The sequence below is a fragment of the Chamaea fasciata genome, unplaced genomic scaffold (assembly GCF_029207755.1).
Source record: "Chamaea fasciata isolate MVZ Bird 193981 ecotype frontalis unplaced genomic scaffold, bChaFas1.0.hap1 SCAF_407, whole genome shotgun sequence".
In the NCBI taxonomy this organism is placed as follows: Eukaryota; Metazoa; Chordata; class Aves; order Passeriformes; family Sylviidae; genus Chamaea; species Chamaea fasciata.
This window is the reverse complement of record NW_027094492.1, coordinates 25,864-47,145: the sequence shown is the minus strand read 5'-3', so window position 1 is coordinate 47,145 and position 21,282 is coordinate 25,864. Positions and strand designations below refer to the sequence as shown.

General features: G+C 49.8%; 1 protein-coding gene across 2 annotated transcripts in view; it reads right to left on the bottom strand.

Annotated features, from left to right (window-relative positions):
* Positions 1-21,282, bottom strand: part of LOC136305436 (bromodomain-containing protein 4-like) — a 38,598-nt gene that overhangs the window by 13,209 nt on the left and 4,107 nt on the right. Inside the window, exons 2-13 of one of the 2 annotated variants that reach the window (XM_066208694.1) lie at positions 17,870-17,949; positions 17,231-17,347; positions 16,060-16,378; positions 14,138-14,275; positions 13,161-13,296; positions 11,035-11,315; positions 8,148-8,522; positions 7,022-7,150; positions 4,813-5,022; positions 3,079-3,278; positions 1,466-1,764; positions 218-325 (exon numbers count right to left, since the gene is read on the bottom strand). In XM_066208694.1, the coding sequence (XP_066064791.1) occupies positions 218-325; positions 1,466-1,764; positions 3,079-3,278; positions 4,813-5,022; positions 7,022-7,150; positions 8,148-8,522; positions 11,035-11,315; positions 13,161-13,296; positions 14,138-14,275; positions 16,060-16,378; positions 17,231-17,250 (2,215 nt within the window). In that variant the 5' untranslated portion in view covers positions 17,251-17,347; positions 17,870-17,949. Of the gene's footprint in view, positions 1-217; positions 326-1,292; positions 1,765-3,078; positions 3,279-4,812; positions 5,023-7,021; positions 7,151-8,147; positions 8,523-11,034; positions 11,316-13,160; positions 13,297-14,137; positions 14,276-16,059; positions 16,379-17,230; positions 17,348-17,869; positions 17,950-21,282 lie in introns of those variants that run through there. The other variant, XM_066208693.1, reaches the window with a different exon arrangement.

Here is a 21,282-nt window from a genome sequence, read left to right as displayed (position 1 = left end):
AACACCCAACCCCCACCTAAACTCCATCTCGACCAAAACCTTCCCAACTCCAGGATTAAAAAAAACCAAAAAAAAAACGGAACAGGGAAAAAATAAAAATCCAAACCCAAATCCCGGGCTGGGGCGAGGAAATCCCAAAGAAGAATGGACGGCGGAGGCAGGAATGAAATCGAGTTTATTTGTCCGGAGAAGGTCGGGAAAGGTGGGAAGGTCTAACCTGAGTCCGACTCGTCGCTGTCGGAGGAACTCGACTCGCTGCTGGATTCCGACTCCGACGAGGAGAAACCTTTGAGCTTGGAGGAGCCGGCCAGGACGTCCAGTTTCTCTGTGGGGACAAGGGCAGGGGTCACCACCCGGGGGGACTCAACGGGGCAGGAACGGCCTCAACTCAACTGGTGTGGCCTAAACGCAACTGGTCTGGCCTAAACTCAACTGGGACGTCCCAACTGGGTCATGCCGAACTCAACTGGTTTGGCCTAAACGCAACTGGGACGTCCCAACTGGGTCATGCCGAACTCAACTGGTTTGGCCTAAACGCAACTGGGACGTCCCAACTGGGTCATGCCGAACTCAACTGGTTTGGTCTAAACTCAACTGGTTTGGCCTAAACTCAACTGGGACGTCCCAACTGGGTCATGCCGAACTCAACTGGTTTGGTCTAAACTCAACTGGTTTGGACTAAACTCAACTGGGACGTCCCAACTGGGTCATGCCGAACTCAACTGGTTTGGTCTAAACTCAACTGGTTTGGACTAAACTCAACTGGGACGTCCCAACTGGGTCATGCTGAACTCAACTGGTTTGGTCTAAACTCAACTGGTTTGGACTAAACTCAACTGGGACGTCCCAACTGGGTCATGCCGAACTTAACTGGTTTGGTCTAAACTCAACTGGTTTGGCCTAAACTCAACTGGGACGTCCCAACTGAGTCATGCCAAACTCAACTGGTTTGGTCTAAACTCAACTGGGACGTCCCAACTGGGTCATGCCGAACTCAACTAGTTTGGTCTAAACTCAACTGGGGCATCATAAACTCAACTGGTGTGGCCTAAACTCAACTGGTTTGGTCTAAAGTCAACTGGGATGTCCCAACTGGGTCATGACGAACTCAACTGGTTTGGTCTAAACTCAACTGGTTTGGCTTAAACTCAACTGGTTTAGTCTAAACTCTACTGGGGCGTCCTAAACTCCACTGGTTTGGCCTAAACTCAACCGGTTCATCCCAACCCCAACGGCTTCACCCCAACCGGTTCGTCACAACCATTTAAGAATTTAAAGTCGAAACTTTAAACGAAAACCTTTAATTGCTACAACCAAACCGGGAACGGCAGCGGCCGCCATTTTGAATCCCATCTTGGCGTAAACACCTCAAAAACACGTCCCCCCAAAAAACCGCGCCAACCCCGGGGAACGAACCCACCAACAAATCGCCCACAAACCCCCAAACTCGGGGGTTCGGAAGTACCTGGGGGTTTCCTCTTCTTGCGCAGGCAGGAGGTGACGTAACGCTCGAGCTCGCGCAGCGTCGACGGCTTCAGCGTCTCGAAGTCGATCTCGATCTCGTCGGGGTTGGAGTTCTTCAGCGAAGGCTCCCGGGATTGGATGATGTGCACGACCCTGCCCAGCTTCTCCCCGGGCAGTTTGTTGATGTCCAAGCTCAGCTGCCGTTTCTCCTCGTAGGACATGGGCTTGCACTTCTCCTCCTCCTCCGACTCGTAGGTGGGCGCGGCTTTGCTGGGCTTCACCGGCGCCGGCTCCTTCTTACTGCTCACGTGACCAAGGAATTGTGGGTTAGGCCTAAAACCAACCCAGACCCTGCCTAAACCCAACCTAACCCAACCCTAACCCACAGGATCTGGAGGACTTCACCACCGGCTCCTTCTCACTCTTCACGCGACCAAGGAACGGCGGGTTAGGCCTAAAACCAACCCAGACCTGGCCTAAACCCAACCTAACCCAACCCTAACCCACAGGATCTGGAGGATTTTGCCGCCACTGGATCCTCGCTGCCCGCACAAGCGAAAAACGGGGTTTCAGACTCAAATCTGGCCTAAACGCAGCCCTAACCCCCAGCAGCTGCAGAGCTTCATCGCCGCTGGTTTCTTCTTGCCGCTCACAGCACCGACAAATGGCGTTTGAGATTTTAAAGGTGGCCTAAAACTGACCTAAACCTGCTCTAAACCTGCCCTGACCTACGGGAGCCGGAGGAGGTTTAGTTTTTATCCTAAAAATGAGAGGCTTTGGGCAGAAACCCAAAACTGGGCTCAAGCTGGTTAGGGACACCCAAAACCGAGCTCAGGTTATCCAGAAACCCAAAACTGAGTTTAATTTACTCTTTGTCACCCAAATTTGAGCTCAAGTAATCCAGAAACCCAAAACTGAGTTTAATTTACTCCTGGACCCCCAAAACTGAGTTAAATTTACTCTTTGCCACCCAAAACTGAGCTCAAGATACTCAGAAACCCAAAACTGAGTTTAATTTGCTCTTTGTCACCCAAAACTGAGTTTAATTTACTCTCTGTCACCCAAATCTGAGCTCAAGTTATCCAGAAACCGAAAACTGAGTTTAATTTACTCCTGGACCCCCAGAACTGAGTTTAATTTACTCTTCGTCACCCAAAACCGAGCTCAAGGTATCCAGAAACCCAAAACTGAGTTTAATTTACTCCTGGACCCCCAAAACTGAGTTTAATTTACTCTTTGTCACCCAAAACCGAGCTCACGTTATCCAGAAACCCAAAACTGAGTTTAATTTACTCTTTGCCACCCAAAACTGAGCTCAAGTTACTCAGAAACCCAAAACTGAGTTTAATTTGCTCTTTGTCACCCAAAACTGAGCTCAAATCATTCAGAATCCCAAAACTGAGTTTAATTTATCCTCTGCCACCCAAATCTGAGCTGAATTTGCTCCTGGCCACCCACAGCCGAGCTCCACCTGCCCAGCCAGGTGTTCCCACCAGCCCCAAACGCTGAGCTGACCTCACCGGGAGGTCCCTCGTTAACGACCCCGCGGTAATTACGGTGATTAGCGAAGGGGAAACGCCCCGACGCCCGCAGGGCATTGTGGGAAGGGCCCACCTGGAGGCGCTGCTGTTGCTGTTGCTCTTCTTGGCCTTCTTGGGCGGCGGCTCCTTGGCTTTGCTCTTCTTGGCGTCCTCCAGCTCCTCCTTCTTTTTGTGCTTCTCCTTCTTCTTCTCCTTCTTGTCCTTCTCCTTCTTCTTTGGTTTGTTCTGCTGGGGCTGGGACAGCGCCGCCAGCTGCTCGTGCACGGCCTTGAGCTGCGGGCAACGGAAGGGTGGGGCTGGGGACTGGAGGTGGTCTCCAGGGTGGGCGTGGTCACCTCCAAGGTCATCACACCTGACCTCTCACTGACCCCACCTGGTCACTGTCACCACCAATGGTTCCATGGACACCTCCAAGGTCATCACACCTGACCTCTCACTGACCCCACCTGGTCACTGTCACCACCAATGGTTCCATGGACACCTCCAAGGTCATCACACCTGACCTCTCACTGACCCCACCTGGTCACTGTCACCTCCAACGGTTCCATGGACACCTCCAAGGTCATCACACCTGACCTCACACTGACCCCACCTGGTCACTGTCACCACCAATGGCTCCATGGTCACCTCCAAGGTCATCACACCTGACCTCTCACTGACCCCACCTGGTCCCTGTCACCTCCAATGGCTCCATGGTCACCTCCAAGGTCATCACACCTGACCTCTCACTGACCCCACCTGGTCACTGTCACCACCAATGGTTCCATGGACACCTCCAAGGTCATCACACCTGACCTCTCACTGACCCCACCTGGTCACTGTCACCACCAATGGTTCCATGGACACCTCCAAGGTCATCAAACCCAACCCATGATTGACCCCACCTGGCCACTGTCACCACCAATGGCTCCATGGTCACCTCCAAGGTCATCACACCTGACCTCTCACTGACCCCACCTGGTCAATGTCACCTCTCCATGGACACCTCCAAGGTCATCAAACCCAACCCATGGCTGATTCCACCTGGTCACCGAGTTTTGGGTCAACCCAACACTTCCAGGTCAACAAACTCCCTGATCTTAGGTCAACGAACCCAAGGACTTTGGGTCAAACCAAAGATTTTAGGTCAAGAAACCCAACAGTTGCACAGCAACAAACCCAACGAGCCTCGGTCAACAATCCCAACAACTTCAGGTCAACCCAACAACTTCGGGCCGACAAACCCAACGATTTCGGGTTGACAAACCCAACGATTTTGGGATGACAAACCCAACGATTTCAGTCAACAAACCCAACAACTCTAAGTCAATAACCCCAACGATTTCGGGTGGACAAACCCAACGATTTCGGGTGGACAAACCCAATGATTTCGAGATGACAAACCCAACGATTTTGGGTCGACAAACCCAATGATTTTGGACTGACAAACCCAACGATTTTGGGATGACAAACCCAACGATTTCAGTCAACAAATTCAACAACTGTACATCAACAACCCCAACGATTTTGGGATGACAAACCCAACGATTTCGGGATGACAAACCCAACGATTTCGGGTTGACAAACCCAACGATTTCGGGTGGACAAACCCAACGATTTCGGGTGGACAAACCCAACGATTTTGGGTCGACAAACCCAATGATTTTGGACTGACAAACCCAACGATTTTGGGATGACAAACCCAACGATTTCGGGTTGACAAACCCAACGATTTCGGGTGGACAAACCCAACGATTTCATCGCCTCGTGAGACAACCACGACTTCCGGCCGTGACCGGGTTGAAAGGACCCTTGGGCCACCCCGCACCTGCTCCTGGAGCTCGGCCAAGCGCTGCGCCCGCTCCTCCTCGGAGTCGTCGGAGGAGCTGTCGCTGTCGGAGGAGCTGTCGCTGCTGCTGTCGCTGGACGAGGGCGGGGCCACCTTGGTGGGAGGCGGGACCACCACGGGGGACGAGGCGGGAATCACCGGCTCCTCGGGCTCGTCCGGCATCTTGGCGAAGCGCATCTCGAACACGTCCTGGAACGACAACGGCACGGGCGGGGAGTGACGCCGGCGTCGGCGCCGCGGCCTCGGGGGCGTCTCCAAAACCCCGCGGAGCTCTGGGGTCAACACGTGGACACACGCATGGATCGGGGGGGGATCATGGAATTCTGGGAGTTTCCTGGAATTCTGACTCTCTCCAAGGTGGGTTTGGGGGGAAAATTCACGGGATTTCCTCAATTTGTCGTGGAAAAGCTGCAGCTTTGAGGTTCTGGAGATCTTCTGGATCTTCTTGGATCACCTTCAGTTGCTGTGATGATCTTCGAGGTTCCACCGTGGATTCCCGCTGGAGAACTCAACCCTCTCCAAGGTGGCTTTGAGGGAAGATTTATGAACTTTCCTCAATTCCATCATTTAAAACCTGAAATATCCAAGTTCTTGAGATGTTCTTGGACCACCCTTGGTCGACTCCGTGATTTCCGAGACCTTCTCCGGCCTTAATTCCACCGTGGATTCCCCCCGGAGAACTCAACCATCTCCAAGGCGCTTTTTTGGGGAAAGAATTGAAGGATTTCATCAATTTCTCATCGAAAGCCCGAGTTCTCCAAGCTCTTGAGATGTTCTTGGATCACCCTCGGTTGACTCCGTGATTTTCGAGGTCTTTCCCAGCCTTAATTCCACCGTGGATTCACAGCCCACCCTCCTCTTCATCATTCTAGGAACGCTCACTCACTCCGAAGGATTTCCTGGGGTTAAAAATCGGAATATTGGAGGATTTGGAGCTCTGGGAGCGGAGGGAACTCAGGTGTCCCCAAATCTTTGGGGTTTTCCTTGCTTCAAAGAGGCGAATTCCAAAAAAAAACAACCAAAAAAAGGCAAAATCCAGGTTTTTTTACGGAATTTTGGAGCTAAAATCTTCACTGGTGACGTCGGAGCTGGTGAAGGAATTCCAAAGTCTCGGGAATGAGGAAAAGCCGGAAAAAACTCCCTGAAAAAAACTGGAAAGCTTCCTTGGAAAAGCTGGAAAAACTCCCGGGGAAAAATTCGCTGGAAAAAATTCCCGGGAGAAGCAGCAGAGGAAGGAGCGGAAGCTCAGCGGGGCCTCCCAGGGATCCCCTCGAGGCTTTTTTGGGGACAAAAAAGGGAATTTTGGGGACAAGAAGGGGAATTTTGGAGCCAGGCTCGTCCTTCCTACTCCTGCCTCAAAAACTGGGAGAGACGGGGCGAAGAGAAATATTAAATGAAACCTGGAATGAAAGGGGAAATTGAGGGAAAAATGGAGAAGTAATTGAGGAAAATCGGGAGAAAATCCGGAGAAACCGAGGGAAAATTGAGCTGGGACAGGAGAAGAATGAAAAATGAAATAAAACTGAACCGAAAGGAGGAAACGGAGAGAAAACGGAGGGAAAACGGAGGGAAAACGGAGAGAAAACGGAGGGAAAGCGGAGGGAAAACGGAGGGAAAACGGAGGGAAAACGGAGGGAAAACGGAGGGAAAACGGAGGGAAAACCAGAGAGGAAAGCGAGCTGCAAGAAGAAGAGAAACGTGAAATAACATCAAGGCTACAGGAGGAAACTCAGAAGAAACGGAGAGAGAATTGAGGGGAAACCAAGAAAAAACTGAGGGAGAACCCGAAAAGAAAACAGGAAACACAACCGGACCTCAAAGGGGAACCGGAGCTGGTTTCCTTCCCGTCCACAACGGAAACCCGGAATTTTTTCCCCCGCTTTTTTTTTTGCCAAATCAGCATTTTTTGGGGGTTATTCCAAGAGGTTTTTTTTTTGTTTTTTTTTTGGGGGGGAAAAATCCTGCTGGAAAAAGAAGAGGAGAATGTTCAAGAGGAGACTGAGCCGATTTCCTTCACTTCCCCGCCAAAAAAACCCCGATTTTTCCCACTTTTTCCGCCGAATCAGCATTTTTTGGGGGCCGTTATTCCCAAATTTTAAATTTTTTTTTTTTTCAATGGAGGAAGGAAATCTTGCTTGGGGAAAAAAAGAAAAGAAGGCAATTTTCCTGGAAAGTTGGGAATTCTCACCTGCAGTTTCCTGGCCATGGCCACCACCTCGTGGTCGGCGGGGTTGTACTTGTAGCAGTTGGAGAACATCAACCGAACGTCGGCGGCGAATTCCTGAGCGTCGCGGTATTCCCGACCCTCCAGCTTGGACTGAAACCAGGGGAGATAAAAAAAAAAACAAAACAAAACAAAACAAAAAAAAAAAAACAACCCAAAAATCGGGAATTCCGCGGGAATTCCATGGGAAACGGTCGGGGTTCGGGGGAAAAAAAAAATTGGCTCGTTTGGGTCGGAAAGAAAACGTGGGTTTGGTCACTGCAGGTTCGGCCCCGCAAGTTTTCCTCCCAAAGCCCATTTCCCCTCAAACTCCGCCCAAAACCCCATTTCTTCTCCCAAATCCCCAAAAATCCCATTTTCCCCCAAAACCCCATTTCTTCTCCCAAAACCCCCATTTTTTCCCCAAAAAACCCCATTTCACGCCCCCAAACCCCCATTTTTCTCCCCAAACTCCCATTTTTTTCCTCCCAAACCCCATTTTTTTCTCCCCAAACCCCATTTTTTCCCCCAAATTCCCATTTATTTCCCCCAAACCCCATTTTTTCCCCCCAAACCCCCATTTTTCCCCCCAAAAACCCCATTTCATGCCCCCAAACCCCCGTTTATTTCCCCCAAACCCCCATTTTTTTCTCCCCAAACCTTTTTTTTCTCCCCAAACTCCCATTTTTTCCCCCCAAACCCCCATTTCTTCCCCAAAAATCCCATTTCATGCCCCCAAACCCCATTTTTCCCCCCAACCTCCCATTTTTTCCCCCCAAAAATCCCATTTTTCCCCCAAAAACCCCATTTCTCCCCCCAAACCCCCATTTCTTCCCCAAAAATCCCATTTCATGCCCCCAAACTCCCATTTTTTCCCCCCAAACTCCCATTTTTTCCCCCCAAACCCCCATTTTTTCCCCCCAAACTCTCATTTTTCCCCCCAAACTCCCATTTATTTCCCCCCAAACTCCCATTTTTTCCCCCCCAAACTCCCATTTATTTCCCCCCAAATCCCATTTTTTCCCCCCCAATCCCATTTATTTCCCCCCAAACCCCGTTTTTCCCCCCCACAAACCCCATTCCTCCCCCCAGCCCCCCCCGCAGGCCTCACCTTGATGGTGCTGAGGTCCATGGGGTGTTTGATGATGTCGCAGTAGTCGTGCAGCCCCAGCGCCTCGACGTCCACGGGTTTGTAGAAGGGCCAGGCGTAGGCGGCGTGTTTCTTGGCGAACATCTCCTTGATGATGCCCCCGCAGTACTTGAGCTGCTCCGAGGCCTTGGAGGCGCGGCCGTCGCCGGGGTGCTGCTGCGAGTCCGGGATCTCCTTCTTGGGCGCCTTGACGGGCCGGCCGCTCTCGCGCCGCGGGCCCAGCTTGGGCGCCTTGGGCTCGGCCGGGAGGGACGAGGAGGAGGAGGAGGAGTCGTGGATGGGGTCCATGGCGGTGGGCGTGGTGGTGTCCGCTTTCCTCTTCACGCCTTTCTTCGTCTGGGGAACGGGGGGGGAAATCGCGGCGTTAACGCGGCGATTTTGGGCGTTTCGGCCATCGGAGGGTTTACGGCACCCCGGATTAAGAGGCGAGCAGAGGAAGTTTGGGGTTTGTACGTTGGGGATGGGACGGGATTCTGAGGTTAACGCGGGAATTTTGGGAATTTTGGGGTCGGTCATCGGAGTTTTTACGTCGCCCCGGATTCCGAGGCGAGCAGAGGAAATTTGGGATTTCTACGTTGGGGATGGGACGGGATTCTGAGGTCAACGCGGGAATTTTGGGGTCGGTCATGGAAGTTTTTACGTCATGCGAGATTCCGAGATGAGCAGAGGAAACTTGGAGTCTGCGTTGGGGATGGGATGGAATTCTGGGCTTAACGCGGGAATTTTGGGGTCGGTCATTGGAATTTTTACGTCACCCCAGATTCCGAGGTGAGCAGAGGAAGTTTGGGGTTTCTACGTTGGGGATGGGACGGGATTTTGAGGTCAACGCGGGGATTTTGGGAATTTTGGGGTCGGTCATCGGAGTTTTTACGTCAACCCAGATTCCGAGGCGAGCAGAGGAAATTTGGAGTTTCTACGTTGGGGATGGGACGGGATTCTGAGGTCAACGCGGGAATTTTGGGGTCGGTCATGGAAGTTTTTACGTCACGCGAGATTCCGAGATGAGCAGAGGAAACTTGGAGTTCTCTGCGTTGGGGATGGGATGGAATTCTGGGCTTAACGCGGGAATTTTGGGCGTTTTGGGGTCGGTCATTGGAATTTTTACGTCACCCCAGATTCCGAGGCGAGCAGAGGAATTTTGGGATTCCTACGTTGGGGATGGGACGGGATTCTGAGGTCAACGCGGGAATTTTGGGGTCGGTCATGGAAGTTTTTACGTCACGCGAGATTCCGAGATGAGCAGAGGAAACTTGGAGTTCTCTGCGTTGGGGATGGGATGGAATTCTGGGCTTAACGCGGGAATTTTGGGCGTTTTGGGGTCAGTCATTGGAATTTTTACGTCACCCCAGATTCCGAGGCGAGCAGAGGAATTTTGGGATTCCTACGTTGGGGATGGGACGGGATTCTGAGGTCAACACGGGAATTTTGGGGTCGGTCATCGGAGTTTTTACGTCGCCCCGGATTCCGAGGCGAGCAGAGGAATTTTGGGATTTCTACGTTGGGGATGGGATGGGATTCTGAGGTCAACGCGGGGATTTTGGGCGTTTCAGTCATCGGAGTTTTTACGTCGCCCCGGATTCTGAGGCGAGCAGAGGAAATTTGGGGTTTGTACGTTGGGGATGGGATGGAATTCTGGGCTTAACGCGGGAATTTTGGGTGTTTTGGGGTCGGTCATCGGAGGTTTTACATCGCCCCGGATTCCGAGGCGAGCAGAGGAATTTTGGGGTTTGTACGTTGGGGATGGGATGGAATTCTGGGCTTAACGCGGGAATTTTGGGTGTTTTGGGGTCGGTCATCGGAGGTTTTACATCGCCCCGGATTCCGAGGCGAGCAGAGGAATTTTGGGGTTTCTACTCCGGGGTCGCCCATCGGGGTTTCTGCACCACTCAGAGATCTGAGGTCACCTCAGGAATTTCGGGTTTTGGAGGTTCTACTTTATCCAAAATCCCAAAGTTTCCCGGGGAATGTTGGGGTTCCGGAGGTTCCGGTTTGGGATCGGTCGCTGGAATTTCTACTTCCGGAGGTTCTGCCTCGGGGTCGCTCGTTGGGGTTTCCGCATCACCCAGAATTCCAGGGGCGCCTTGGCAGTTCGGGGGTTTTGGGAGTTCGGTCTTAACTCGGGAATTTTGTGTTCGGGAATTTCTGCTTTGGGATCGCTCCACGAACGACGCTAAACGCGCTAACGAATCCCAACGCGGAATCAGACTAATCAATTAATCAGTGCAATTAACGGCGCTCAAAGCCGTAACGATAACCACAATAATAAAATCAAACAAAGCAACAACAATAACGAGACGAACAAACAGCCTAATGAATTACAGACCCCGAGATCCAATCGCGCTAATTAAGACTAAGAAAGCAACGGCGATAACGACGACGGTAAGAATAAACGCTCAACGTAACGATGTTAATGCAAAGTTAAATTAATTAAAACTAACGGAGCAATAATCACAACGAGTCTTAATACCAAACAAAACTAATTGACGCTAATGAAATCATAATAATGGCACTACTTGTAATAAATACTAGTAATTAACCTAATTAGCCCTGGCTAACGACTGTGGCTCTCACCTTGACGGGCGGGTGCGGCGGGATCGCCCCCCACGATAACACCAATAATAATACCGGTAATAACACTAATAATAACAATAATAAACGCTACTAATAGCCATTAATTAAGCTAATTAACCCACCCTGATGGGCTGGGCGGGCGTGGGGATGACGGGCGGGTGCGGCGGGATCGCCCCCCACGATAACAACGATGATACCAATAATAATAACAATAATAACGCTAATAATAACACTAATAAGCACTAATAATAAGCATCAATTAAGCTAATTAACGCACCTTGACGGGCTGGGCGGGCGTGGGGATGACGGGCGGGTGCGGCGGGACGGCGGCGGGCGGGGCCGGGGCCGGCGGCGGGGCCGGGGCGGGCGGCGCGGGGGGCACGGGGGGCACCACGGTCATGGCGGGCGGCACCAGCAGCTCGGGGCCGGGGCCGGCGGCGCCGGGGAAGGCGTGAGGAGGGGCCAGGCCCGGCGGCGGCGGCGGCGGCGGCACCGCGGGGGCCGGGGACGAGCCTTGGGGCGTGCCGGGCAGCGCCGAGGAGCCGGGCTTGGAGGGAACTGCGCGGAGAACGGGCGGTTAGAGACGGGACGGGGGCAAAAATCCGGGAGAAATGGGGGAGAACGGCGGGAAAGGGGGGGGGGGGAAATGGGGGAAAATACGGGGAAAAGAGGGGGGAAATAGGGGGGAAATAAAGGGAAAAATGGGGGGAAATACGGGGAAATGAGGGGGGAAATAGGGGGGAAAAATGGGGGGGAAATGGGGGAAAATACGGGGAAGTGAGGGGGGAAATAGGGGGGAAATAAAGGGGAAAATGGGGGGAAATACGGGGAAATGAGGGGGGAAATAGGGGGGAAATAAAGGGAAAAATGGGGGGGAAATGGGGAAATGAGGGGGGAAATAGGGGGGAAAAAAAGGGAAAATGGGGGAAAATACAGGGAAATGAGGGGGGAAATAGGGGGAAAAAAAGGGAAAAATGGGGGGAAATACGGGGAAATGAGGGGGGAAATAGGGGGGAAATAAAGGGAAAAATGGGGGGGGAAATGGGGAAATGAGGGGGAAAATAGGGGGGAAAATACGGGGAAATGAGGGGGGAAATAAGGGGGGAAGTAGGGAGGAAAATGGGGGGGGAATGGGGGAAAATACGGGGGAACAAATGGGGAAATGAGGGGGAAATAGGGGGGAAATAAAGGGAAAAATGGGGGGAATGAGGGGGAAAATGGGGGGGGAAATGGGGGAATAAATGGGGAAATGAGGGGGGAAATAAAGGGAAAAATGGGGAAAATGGGGGAAAATACGGGGGAACAAACGGGGAAATGAGGGGGGAAATAGGGGGGAAATGAGAGGGGAAATAATGGGGGAAACACAGGGAAATGAGGGGGGAAATGGGGGGAAAAATGGGGGAAAATGGGGGAACAAATGGGGGAATAAATGGGGAAATGAGGGGGGAAATAGGGGGAAAATGGGGAAAAAAAAAGGTCAAAAATGGGGAAAGTAGGGGGAAAAACAGGGGAACAAATGGGAAAAAAAAGGAGAAAAATACAGGAAAAAACGGGGGAACAAATGGGGAAATGAGGGGGAAAATCAGGGGAAAAATGGGGGGAAATGGGGAAAAAGGGAAAAAAGGGGGAACACACAGGGGAGAAATGGGGGGAAATTGGGGAAAATTGGGGAGAAATGGGGGGAAAATGGGGATAAAAAGGGAGGAAATATGGGAAAGAAGAGGGGAAAATAGGGGGGAAGGAGGGAAAAAAGGGCGGAAAAGGCGGAGAAATGGGGAGGGGAAACTGGGGGAAAAGCAGGGAAAAAACGGGGGAGGGAAGTCGGGGAAAAAAAAAGGGAAAAAGGGAAATAGGGCGGAAATTAGAGAAAAAACAAGGAAAATCCCGTAAAATAGTTTTTGGATTTTTTTTTCTTCAGGATTTTTTTTTTCCCCAATACTTTTTTCGGGAATTTTGGAATTTTTTTTCCCCCCCGTTGAGGTTTGTTTGTTTGTTTGTTTTCTTGGGGATTCTTTTTGAGGGGGAGGAATTTTTAAGAATTTCAGGAATTTTTTTGGAGAATTTTGGGCATTTTTTCTTTTCAGGATTTTTTTTTTTGGAGAATATTTTTGAACTTTTTCAGGAATTTCGGGGGGAGGGGTGGGTGGGATTTTTCAGGAATTTTTTTGGGGGGAGAATATTTTCGGGGATTTTTTCCGGAATTATGGGGGGATTTTTTCGGTGGGAATTTTTTTTTTGGTGGCTTTTTTTTTTAGGAATTTCAAGAATTTTCAGCATTTTTTCAGGAACTTTTTTCGGGATTTTTTTTTTCCCGGATTCTTTCAGGAGAATTCCACGGATTTCCGATGACTCTGGGGGGGGGAAAGTTGGGAATTTTTTTCTTTGGGGACTGGGGCTCCCCACCTGCTTCCTTGCGGGCGCGGCCCCGTCCCTTGGTCTGGGCGATGACGATTTCCGTCTCCTCCTGCGTCATCTCCGAGATCTTCTGCAGGAAAAGCTTCTCCAGAGCCTCCGCCATCAGCACGATGTCATCCCCTGGCTGCAAAAACGGGGGGAAAAAACCAGGAATTTGGGATTTTCCGAAGAGATTCGGGAGGGAAAGGTTTTTTGGGGGGGATTGGGGGGGTTTTTAAAGGGGGGGGGAAATGGAGGATGGGGAAAAGTAGGGAAGTAGAAAGAATATTGAAAGTAGAGGGAAAAAGGAAGAAAAAGGGGGAAAAAGAGGTGGAAAAAGGGAGGGGAAAGGGGAGGGGAAAAGGGAAAAAACAGGGAAAAAGAGGTGAAAAAAGGGAAGGAAAGAACAAGGAAAAAACAAGGAAAAAGGGGAAAATAAAGGAAAAATAATGGAAAATGGGGGAAGAGGAAAAAGAGAGGGAAAATAGGGAAAAAACAGGGAAAAAGGAGGAAAAAAAGTCGGGGAAATAGGGAAAAAAAATTTTTGGGGGGAGGGGGAAGGGGGGAAAAAAAATCCAGGAAAAATCCCTTCAAACATTCCTTGAAAAACCAAAGAGAAAAAAAAAAAAAAACAAAAAGGAGAAATCCACGTGCAGACTCCCAGCTTTCACCGTTCCGGGAAAAGAGGAAAGCCAGCTCCCAAATCCCCAAAAAAATCCCTTAAAACCAAAACAAAATCCCTGAAAACCAAAACAAAATCCCTGAAAACCAAACCAAAAAAAAATCTGTTAAAACAAACAAAAAAATCCCTTTAAAAAAAAAAAAAATCTGTTAAAACAAAAAAAATTCCTTAAAACCAAAAAAAAAAAACCGGGAAAAATCCAAGTGTCAACTGCAGCAATCCCAAAGGGAACCGAGGCTGCTCCCATCGACTAAACTCACGGTTTTTCCCCCCTTCCCCAAAATCCCTGGAATTTTTCCCGTACCTTGTTGTAGATGTAGCAGTTTGTAAACATGGTGTTGAAATCCTGGATACATTCTTGAGCGTTCCAGTAATAATTGTTTTCCAAGCGTTTCTTTATTGTTCCCATATCCATCGGAGTTTTAATTATTTTATAATAATCCTGAAAGGAGGAGAAAAAAAACCAAACAATTGGGGGATTTTCTGGTTTGTTCCTGGATTTCTTCCCAAGTTGGGGATTTTTAATGGAAAAAGGAGGAAGTTTGGGGACATTTCATCCCGAAGGCACCAAAATTCCCCAGTTCTGGGTTTTTGGGAAAGGAAAAATTAAATTCCGGAGGCACCAAAATGTCCTGACGCCAGGTTTTTGGGAAAGGAGGAATTTATCCGCCCCAAAGACACCAAAATTTCCTGATTTGGGGTTTTTGGGGATAATTGAATCCCAAAGGCCCCAAGACCTCCCGGTTTTGGGTGAGTAATTCCCAAAAAATTCCAGCCCAACGGCAGGATCCTCACGTTCCATCACCGGACCGAGTCCAGCTTCGGATCGTCAGATCCAACCGTGGGATCCAATCCAACCATTGGATCGTCAGATCCAACCGTGGGATCCAATCCAACCATTGGATCGTCAGATCCAACCGTGGGATCCAATCCAACCATTGGATCGTCAGATCCAACCGTGGGATCCAATCCAACCATTGGATCATCAAATCCATCCATTGGATCATCAAATCCAACCACTGATCATCAAATCCAACCATTGGATCATCAAATCCAACCACGGGATCAAATCCATACATTGGATCATCAAACCCAACCACTGGATCATCAGCTCATCCACTGATCATCACATCCATCCACTGGACCATCAAATCCATCCATTGATCATCAAATCCATCCATTGGATCATTAAACCCAACCACTGATCATCAAATCCAACCATGGGATCATCACATCCAACCGTGGGATCCAATCCATCCACTGATCATCAAATCCATCCATTGGATCATTAAACCCAACCACTGATCATCAAATCCAACCATGGGATCATCAAATCCAACCATTGATCATCAAATCCATCCCCTGATCACCACATCCATCCACGGGATCATCAAATCCAACCATGGGATCATCAAATCCATCCATTGGATCATCAAATCCAACCATGGGATCCAATCCATCCACTGATCATCAAATCCATCCATTGGATCATCACATCCATCCACGGGATCATCAAATCCATCCACTGATCATCAAATCCATCCATTGATCATCAAATCCATCCACTGGATCATCAAATCCATCCATTGGATCATTAAATCCATCCACTGGATCACTAAATCCATCCATTGGATCATCAAATCCAACCACTGATCATCAAATCCATCCACTGGATCATCAAACCCATCCATTGGATCATCAAATCCATCCATTGGATCATCAAACCCATCCATTGGATCATCAAACCCATCCATTGGATCATCACATCCATCCATTGGATCATCACATCCATCCACGGGATCATCAAACCCATCCATTGGATCATCAAACCCATCCATTGGATCATCACATCCATCCATTGGATCATCACATCCATCCACGGGATCATCAAACCCATCCATTGGATCATCAAACCCATCCATTGGATCATCACATCCATCCACGGGATCATCAAACCCATCCATTGGATCATCAAACCCATCCATTGATCATCAAACCCATCCATTGGATCATCAAATCCAACCACGGGATCATCACATCCATCCACCGATCATCAAATCCAACCATCGGATCAAATCCATCCACCGCATCATCAACTCATCCACTGGCTCGTCCAATCCACCAACGCATCATCCAACCCCCCAATTCCCACCGTTCCCAACTCCCAGAGAGGCGCCCCCCTCCCCAGTCCCCGGCGAGCTCCGCGGCGCCCCCGGCGGCGCTCACCGGGAGGTTGAGCTTGACGGCGTCCACGGGCTGCTGGAAGGGCCAGGCGAACTGGTGCTTCCACAGGGTCTTGAGGACCACCTTGAGCAGGTACTGCAGCTGGTTGGTTTGGCGCTTGGGCTTGTTGGGGTTGGACGTCTCGGGCGGCGGAGGGTTGACCCCAACGCCGACGCCGGGCTGCGCCTGGCCCGGCGCCGGCGCCGCCGAGGGCTGGGTGGAGTCCAGGGCGTCGGGCAGCACGGGCAGGTTCCGCAGGCGCGTGCCGGGGCCGCTCTCGGCCGCCATGGCGTTGATGCCGTTGCATTCCTCGCCCGAGACCCTGCGGGGACGGGGGGAGACACGAGTCACGGCCGGACGCCGGAGTCTGGGAAGGGCCAGGATGGATCCCGGAGGCTGGGATGGATCCCGGAGTTTGGGATGGATCCCGGAGTTGGGGATGGATCCCGGAGTTTGGGATGGATCCCGGAATTTGGGATGGATCCCGGAGTTTGGGATGGATCCCGGAGTTTGGGATGGATCCCAGAGTTTGGGATGGATCCTGGAGTTTGGATGGATCCCGGAGTTTGGGAAGGGCTGGGATGGATCCCGGAGTTTGGGATGGATCCAAGAGTTTGGGATGGATCCCAGAGTTTGGGAAGGGCGGGGATGGATCCAAGAGTTTGGGATGGATCCCGGAGCTTGGGAAGGGTTGGGATGGATCCCGGAGTCTGGGAAGGGCTGGGATGGATCCCGGAGTTTGGGATGGATCCCGGAGTTTGGGAAGGGTTGGGATGGATCCCGGAGTCTGGGATGGATCCCGAAGTCTGGGAAGGGCTGGGATGGATCCCAGAGTTTGGGATGGATCCCGGAGTTTGGGAAGGGTGGGGATGGATCCCGGAGTCTGGGATGGATCCCGGAGTCTGGGAAGGGTTGGGATGGATCCCGGAGTCTGGGATGGATCCCGAAGTCTGGGAAGGGCTGGGATGGATCCCAGAGTTTGGGATGGATCCCGGAGTTTGGGATGGATCCCAGAGCTTGGGAAGGGTTGGGATGGATCCCAGAAAAGGGGCAGGAATTTGGGGAAAGGGGCAGGAATTTGGGAAAAGGGGCAGGAATTTGGGGAAAGGGGCAGGAATTTGGGGAAAGACGGCGGGAATTTGGGGAAAGGGATTCCTTTCCTGGCCGCAGGTACCTGGTAGGATACATTGCCATGGAATTTGATCCCAGAAAACGCGGCGGAGTCAGAAGTCACTTGGCTTGTCCATCGATGCTCCCCCGGCTCCGGGCACGGCGCCTCCACACCCTCGCTCTGAGGGGAAAAACAAAAACCCGGTGGGAATATCGGGAATTCACCCGGAAATCCCGGAGAAACGCCCTGGGTTTGTCCACATCCCCAAAAATCGGGAGATTCCTACGGAAAAACGAGATTTTGGCACTGAAATCTGGATCTTTCCTGGATTTTTCTCCCGTTTTTCCAGCCCCAAATCCACATCCCGAGGAGGGATTTCCGTCCGCTCCGGATCCCAACGCTGAGGGGAACAAAAACGTCGGGAATTTTGGGGATTTTCCCAGAACAACGCCCTGGGTTTATCCCGATCCCCAAAAATCCAGAGGTTCCTAAGGAAAAAAAGGAGGTTTCAGGAAAGAAATTTGGGGTTTTCCCCCTTTTTTTTCCCCCTTTTTTCCCATTTTTTCCCAACGTTTCCCCATTTTTCCAGCCCCAAATCCACTTTCCAAGGAGGAATTTCCGTCTGCTGCAGCTCCAGCCTCGTTTTAAGGGAAAAACTCCTGGAATTTTTGCCCCAGGGCGGAAGGAGAAGTCGGGATTTACCTGAATTCCAGGTGCCCCGTCCCAGGTGTGGCTCCCTCAGCCCCGGACCTTCATTTTCCAAGCTCCCGTTGGAAAAAGCTCTGGGGGGGGGAAAAAAAGGGGAATTTCCATAAATTCCTGATTGCAGCCCCGAAATTCCAAAATTCAAACCCCAAAATTCCAAAATTCAAACCCAAAATTCCAAATTTCAAACCCAAAATTCCAAATTTCAAACCCCAAAATTCCAAATTTCAAACCCCAAAATTCCAAATTTCAAACCCCAAAATTCCAAATTCTGGCCCCACAATTCCCAATCCAAACCCCAAAATTCCAAATTTCAGACCCAAATTTCCCAATTCCGGCCCCAAAATTCCAAATTTCAACCCAAATTTCCCAATTCCAGCCCCAAAATTCCCAATTCCGGCCCCAAAATTCCCAATTCTGGCCTCAAAATTCCAAATTTCAACCCCAAAATTCCCAATTCCAAACCCCAAAATTCCCAATTCCGGCCTCAAAATTCCAAATTGCAGACCCAAAATTCCCAATCCAAACCTCAAAATTCCCAAATTTGGCCCCAAAATTCCCAATTCCGGCCCCAAAATTCCCAATCCAACCCCCAAAATTCCCAATCCAAACCCCAAAATTCCCAATTCCAGCCCCAAAATTCCCAATTCCGGCCTCAAAATTCCAAATTTCAGCCCCAAAATTCCAAAATTCAAACCCAAAATTCCAAATTTCAAACCCAAAATTCCAAATTTCAAACCCCAAAATTCCAAAATTCAAACCCAAAATTCCAAATTTCAAACCCCAAAATTCCAAAATTCAAACCCAAAATTCCGAATTTCAAACCCCAAAATTCCAAATTTCAAACCCAAAATTCCAAATTTCAAACCCAAAATTCCAAATTCTGGCCCCACAATTCCCAATCCGAACCCCAAAATTCCCAATTCCGCCCCCAAAAATTCCAATTCCAGCCTCAAAATTCCCAATTCCAGCCCCAAAATTGACCTAAAAACCCCAAAATTCCCAATTCCTGCCCCAAAATTCCCAATCCAACCCCCAAAATTCCAAATTTCAGACCCAAATTTCCCAATTCCAACCCCAAAATTCCCAATTCTGGCCTCAAAATTCCCAATTCCGTCCCCAAAATTCCCAATCTGAACCCAAAATTCCCAAATTTGGCCCCAAAATTCCCAATTCCGGCCCCAAAATTCCCAATCCAACCCCCAAAATTCCCAATCCAAACCCCAAAATTCCCAATTCCAGCCCCAAAATTCCCAATTCCGGCCTCAAAATTCCAAATTTCAGCCCCAAAATTCCAAAATTCAAACCCAAAATTCCAAATTTCAAACCCAAAATTCCAAATTTCAAACCCCAAAATTCCAAAATTCAAACCCAAAATTCCAAATTTCAAACCCCAAAATTCCAAAATTCAAACCCAAAATTCCGAATTTCAAACCCCAAAATTCCAAATTTCAAACCCAAAATTCCAAATTTCAAACCCAAAATTCCAAATTCTGGCCCCACAATTCCCAATCCGAACCCCAAAATTCCCAATTCCGCCCCCAAAAATTCCAATTCCAGCCTCAAAATTCCCAATTCCAGCCCCAAAATTGACCTAAAAACCCCAAAATTCCCAATTCCTGCCCCAAAATTCCCAATCCAACCCCCAAAATTCCAAATTTCAGACCCAAATTTCCCAATTCCAACCCCAAAATTCCCAATTCCGGCCCCAAAATTCCCAATCCGAACCCAAAATTCCCAATTTTGGCCCCAAAATTCCCAATTTTGGCCCCAAAATTCCCAATTCCGTCCCCAAAATTCCCAATTCCGGCCCCAAAATTGACCCAAAACCCCCAGATCTGCCCCGAAATTGGGACTTAACCCCCCCAGCTCCACCCCCGAGCAATTAACCCCAGGCTTAATTAACCATTAGGGCCGGTTTTAACCAGTCCGGGGCCTCACTGCCGCCCCCGCCCCCCCAGTAATTAAACCCGAGCCTAACGAACACCTAAGGCCGGGCCGAAGCAGCTCAGCCGTTGGAGCCGTTACCGGGGGTGGAGCTCCCCGGTAATTAAAACCGGGCTTAATTAACGTTCCGGGCTGGGCTGAAGTGCCTCGGGGCCCTGAAGTCGCTCTTCGCTCAGAGCTTTGTAATTAAACTCGGGATTAATTGGGGTTTAGCGCCGGGTTTAATTAGTCCAGGGCCTTACTCCGGGTTTTGTCGCTCCTGAGTAATTAAACCCGGCGTTAATTGGGGTTTAGCGCCGGGTTTAATTAGTCCAGGGCCTTACCCAGTCCTCGTTTAGAGCTCGGTCGCTCTTAATTAATTAAAGCCCGCCTTAATTAACATTGCCAGGCCAGAGGAATCCCAAATTTCCCCGAATTTTGGGGAAAATTCACCCAAAATGAGCCCGAAATTCCGGGAATTGAGCCGTAAACAATCCCAAATTTTGGGAATTGATCCTTAAATGACCCCAAAAGTTTGGGAATTGATCCTTAAATGACCCCAAAAGTTTGGGATCGATCCTTAAATGACCCCGGAACTTTGGGAATGACCCTCAAACTTTGGGAATGATCCTGAAATAACCCCAAAACTTTGGGAAACGAGCCTCAAATCACCCCAAACGAGCCTCAAAAACCCCAAACTCCGGGAAATGAGCTTCAAATTCCCAAACTTTGGGAAATGAGCCTCAAAAACCCCAAAACTTTGGGAAAGGAGCTTCAAAAATCCCAAACTTTGGGAAATGGGCTTCAAATTCCCAAACTTTGGGAAATGGGCTTCAAATTCCCAAAACTTTGGGAAATGAGCCTCAAAAACCGCAAAACTTTGGGAAAGGAGCTTCAAAAATCCCAAACTTTGGGAAATGAGCTTCAAATTCCCAAACTTTGGGAAATGAGCTTCAAATTCCCAAACTTTGGGAAATGAGCCTCAAAAACCCCAAACTTTGGGAAAGGAGCTTCAAAAATCCCAAACTTTGGGAAATGAGCTTCAAAAATCCCAAACTTTGGGAAATGAGCTTCAAATTCCCAAACTTTGGGAAATGAGCCTCAAAATTCCCAAAACTTTGGGAAATGAGCTTCAAAAATCCCAAAACTTTGGGAAATGAGCTTCAAAATTCCCAAAACTTTGGGAAATGGGCTTCAAATTCCCAAAACTTTGGGAAATGAGCCTCAAAAACCCCCAAATGTTGCCAAGAGACGCTCAAACCTTCCGAAACTCTGGGAAATTAACACCAAACTCCCCAAAACTTTGACGAGAAATGCCCAAGCCCCTGGAAACTTCGGGAAATAAACCTCAATTCCCGGAAAAAATGCGGGAAACAAGCTCCGAGTGCGGGAAACGACCCCAAAGCTCCCCCCAGGCTCGGAGAAACGAGCCCCAAATCCCCCAGACTGTGGGAAATGATCCCAAAATTAACCCCGGACTTCAG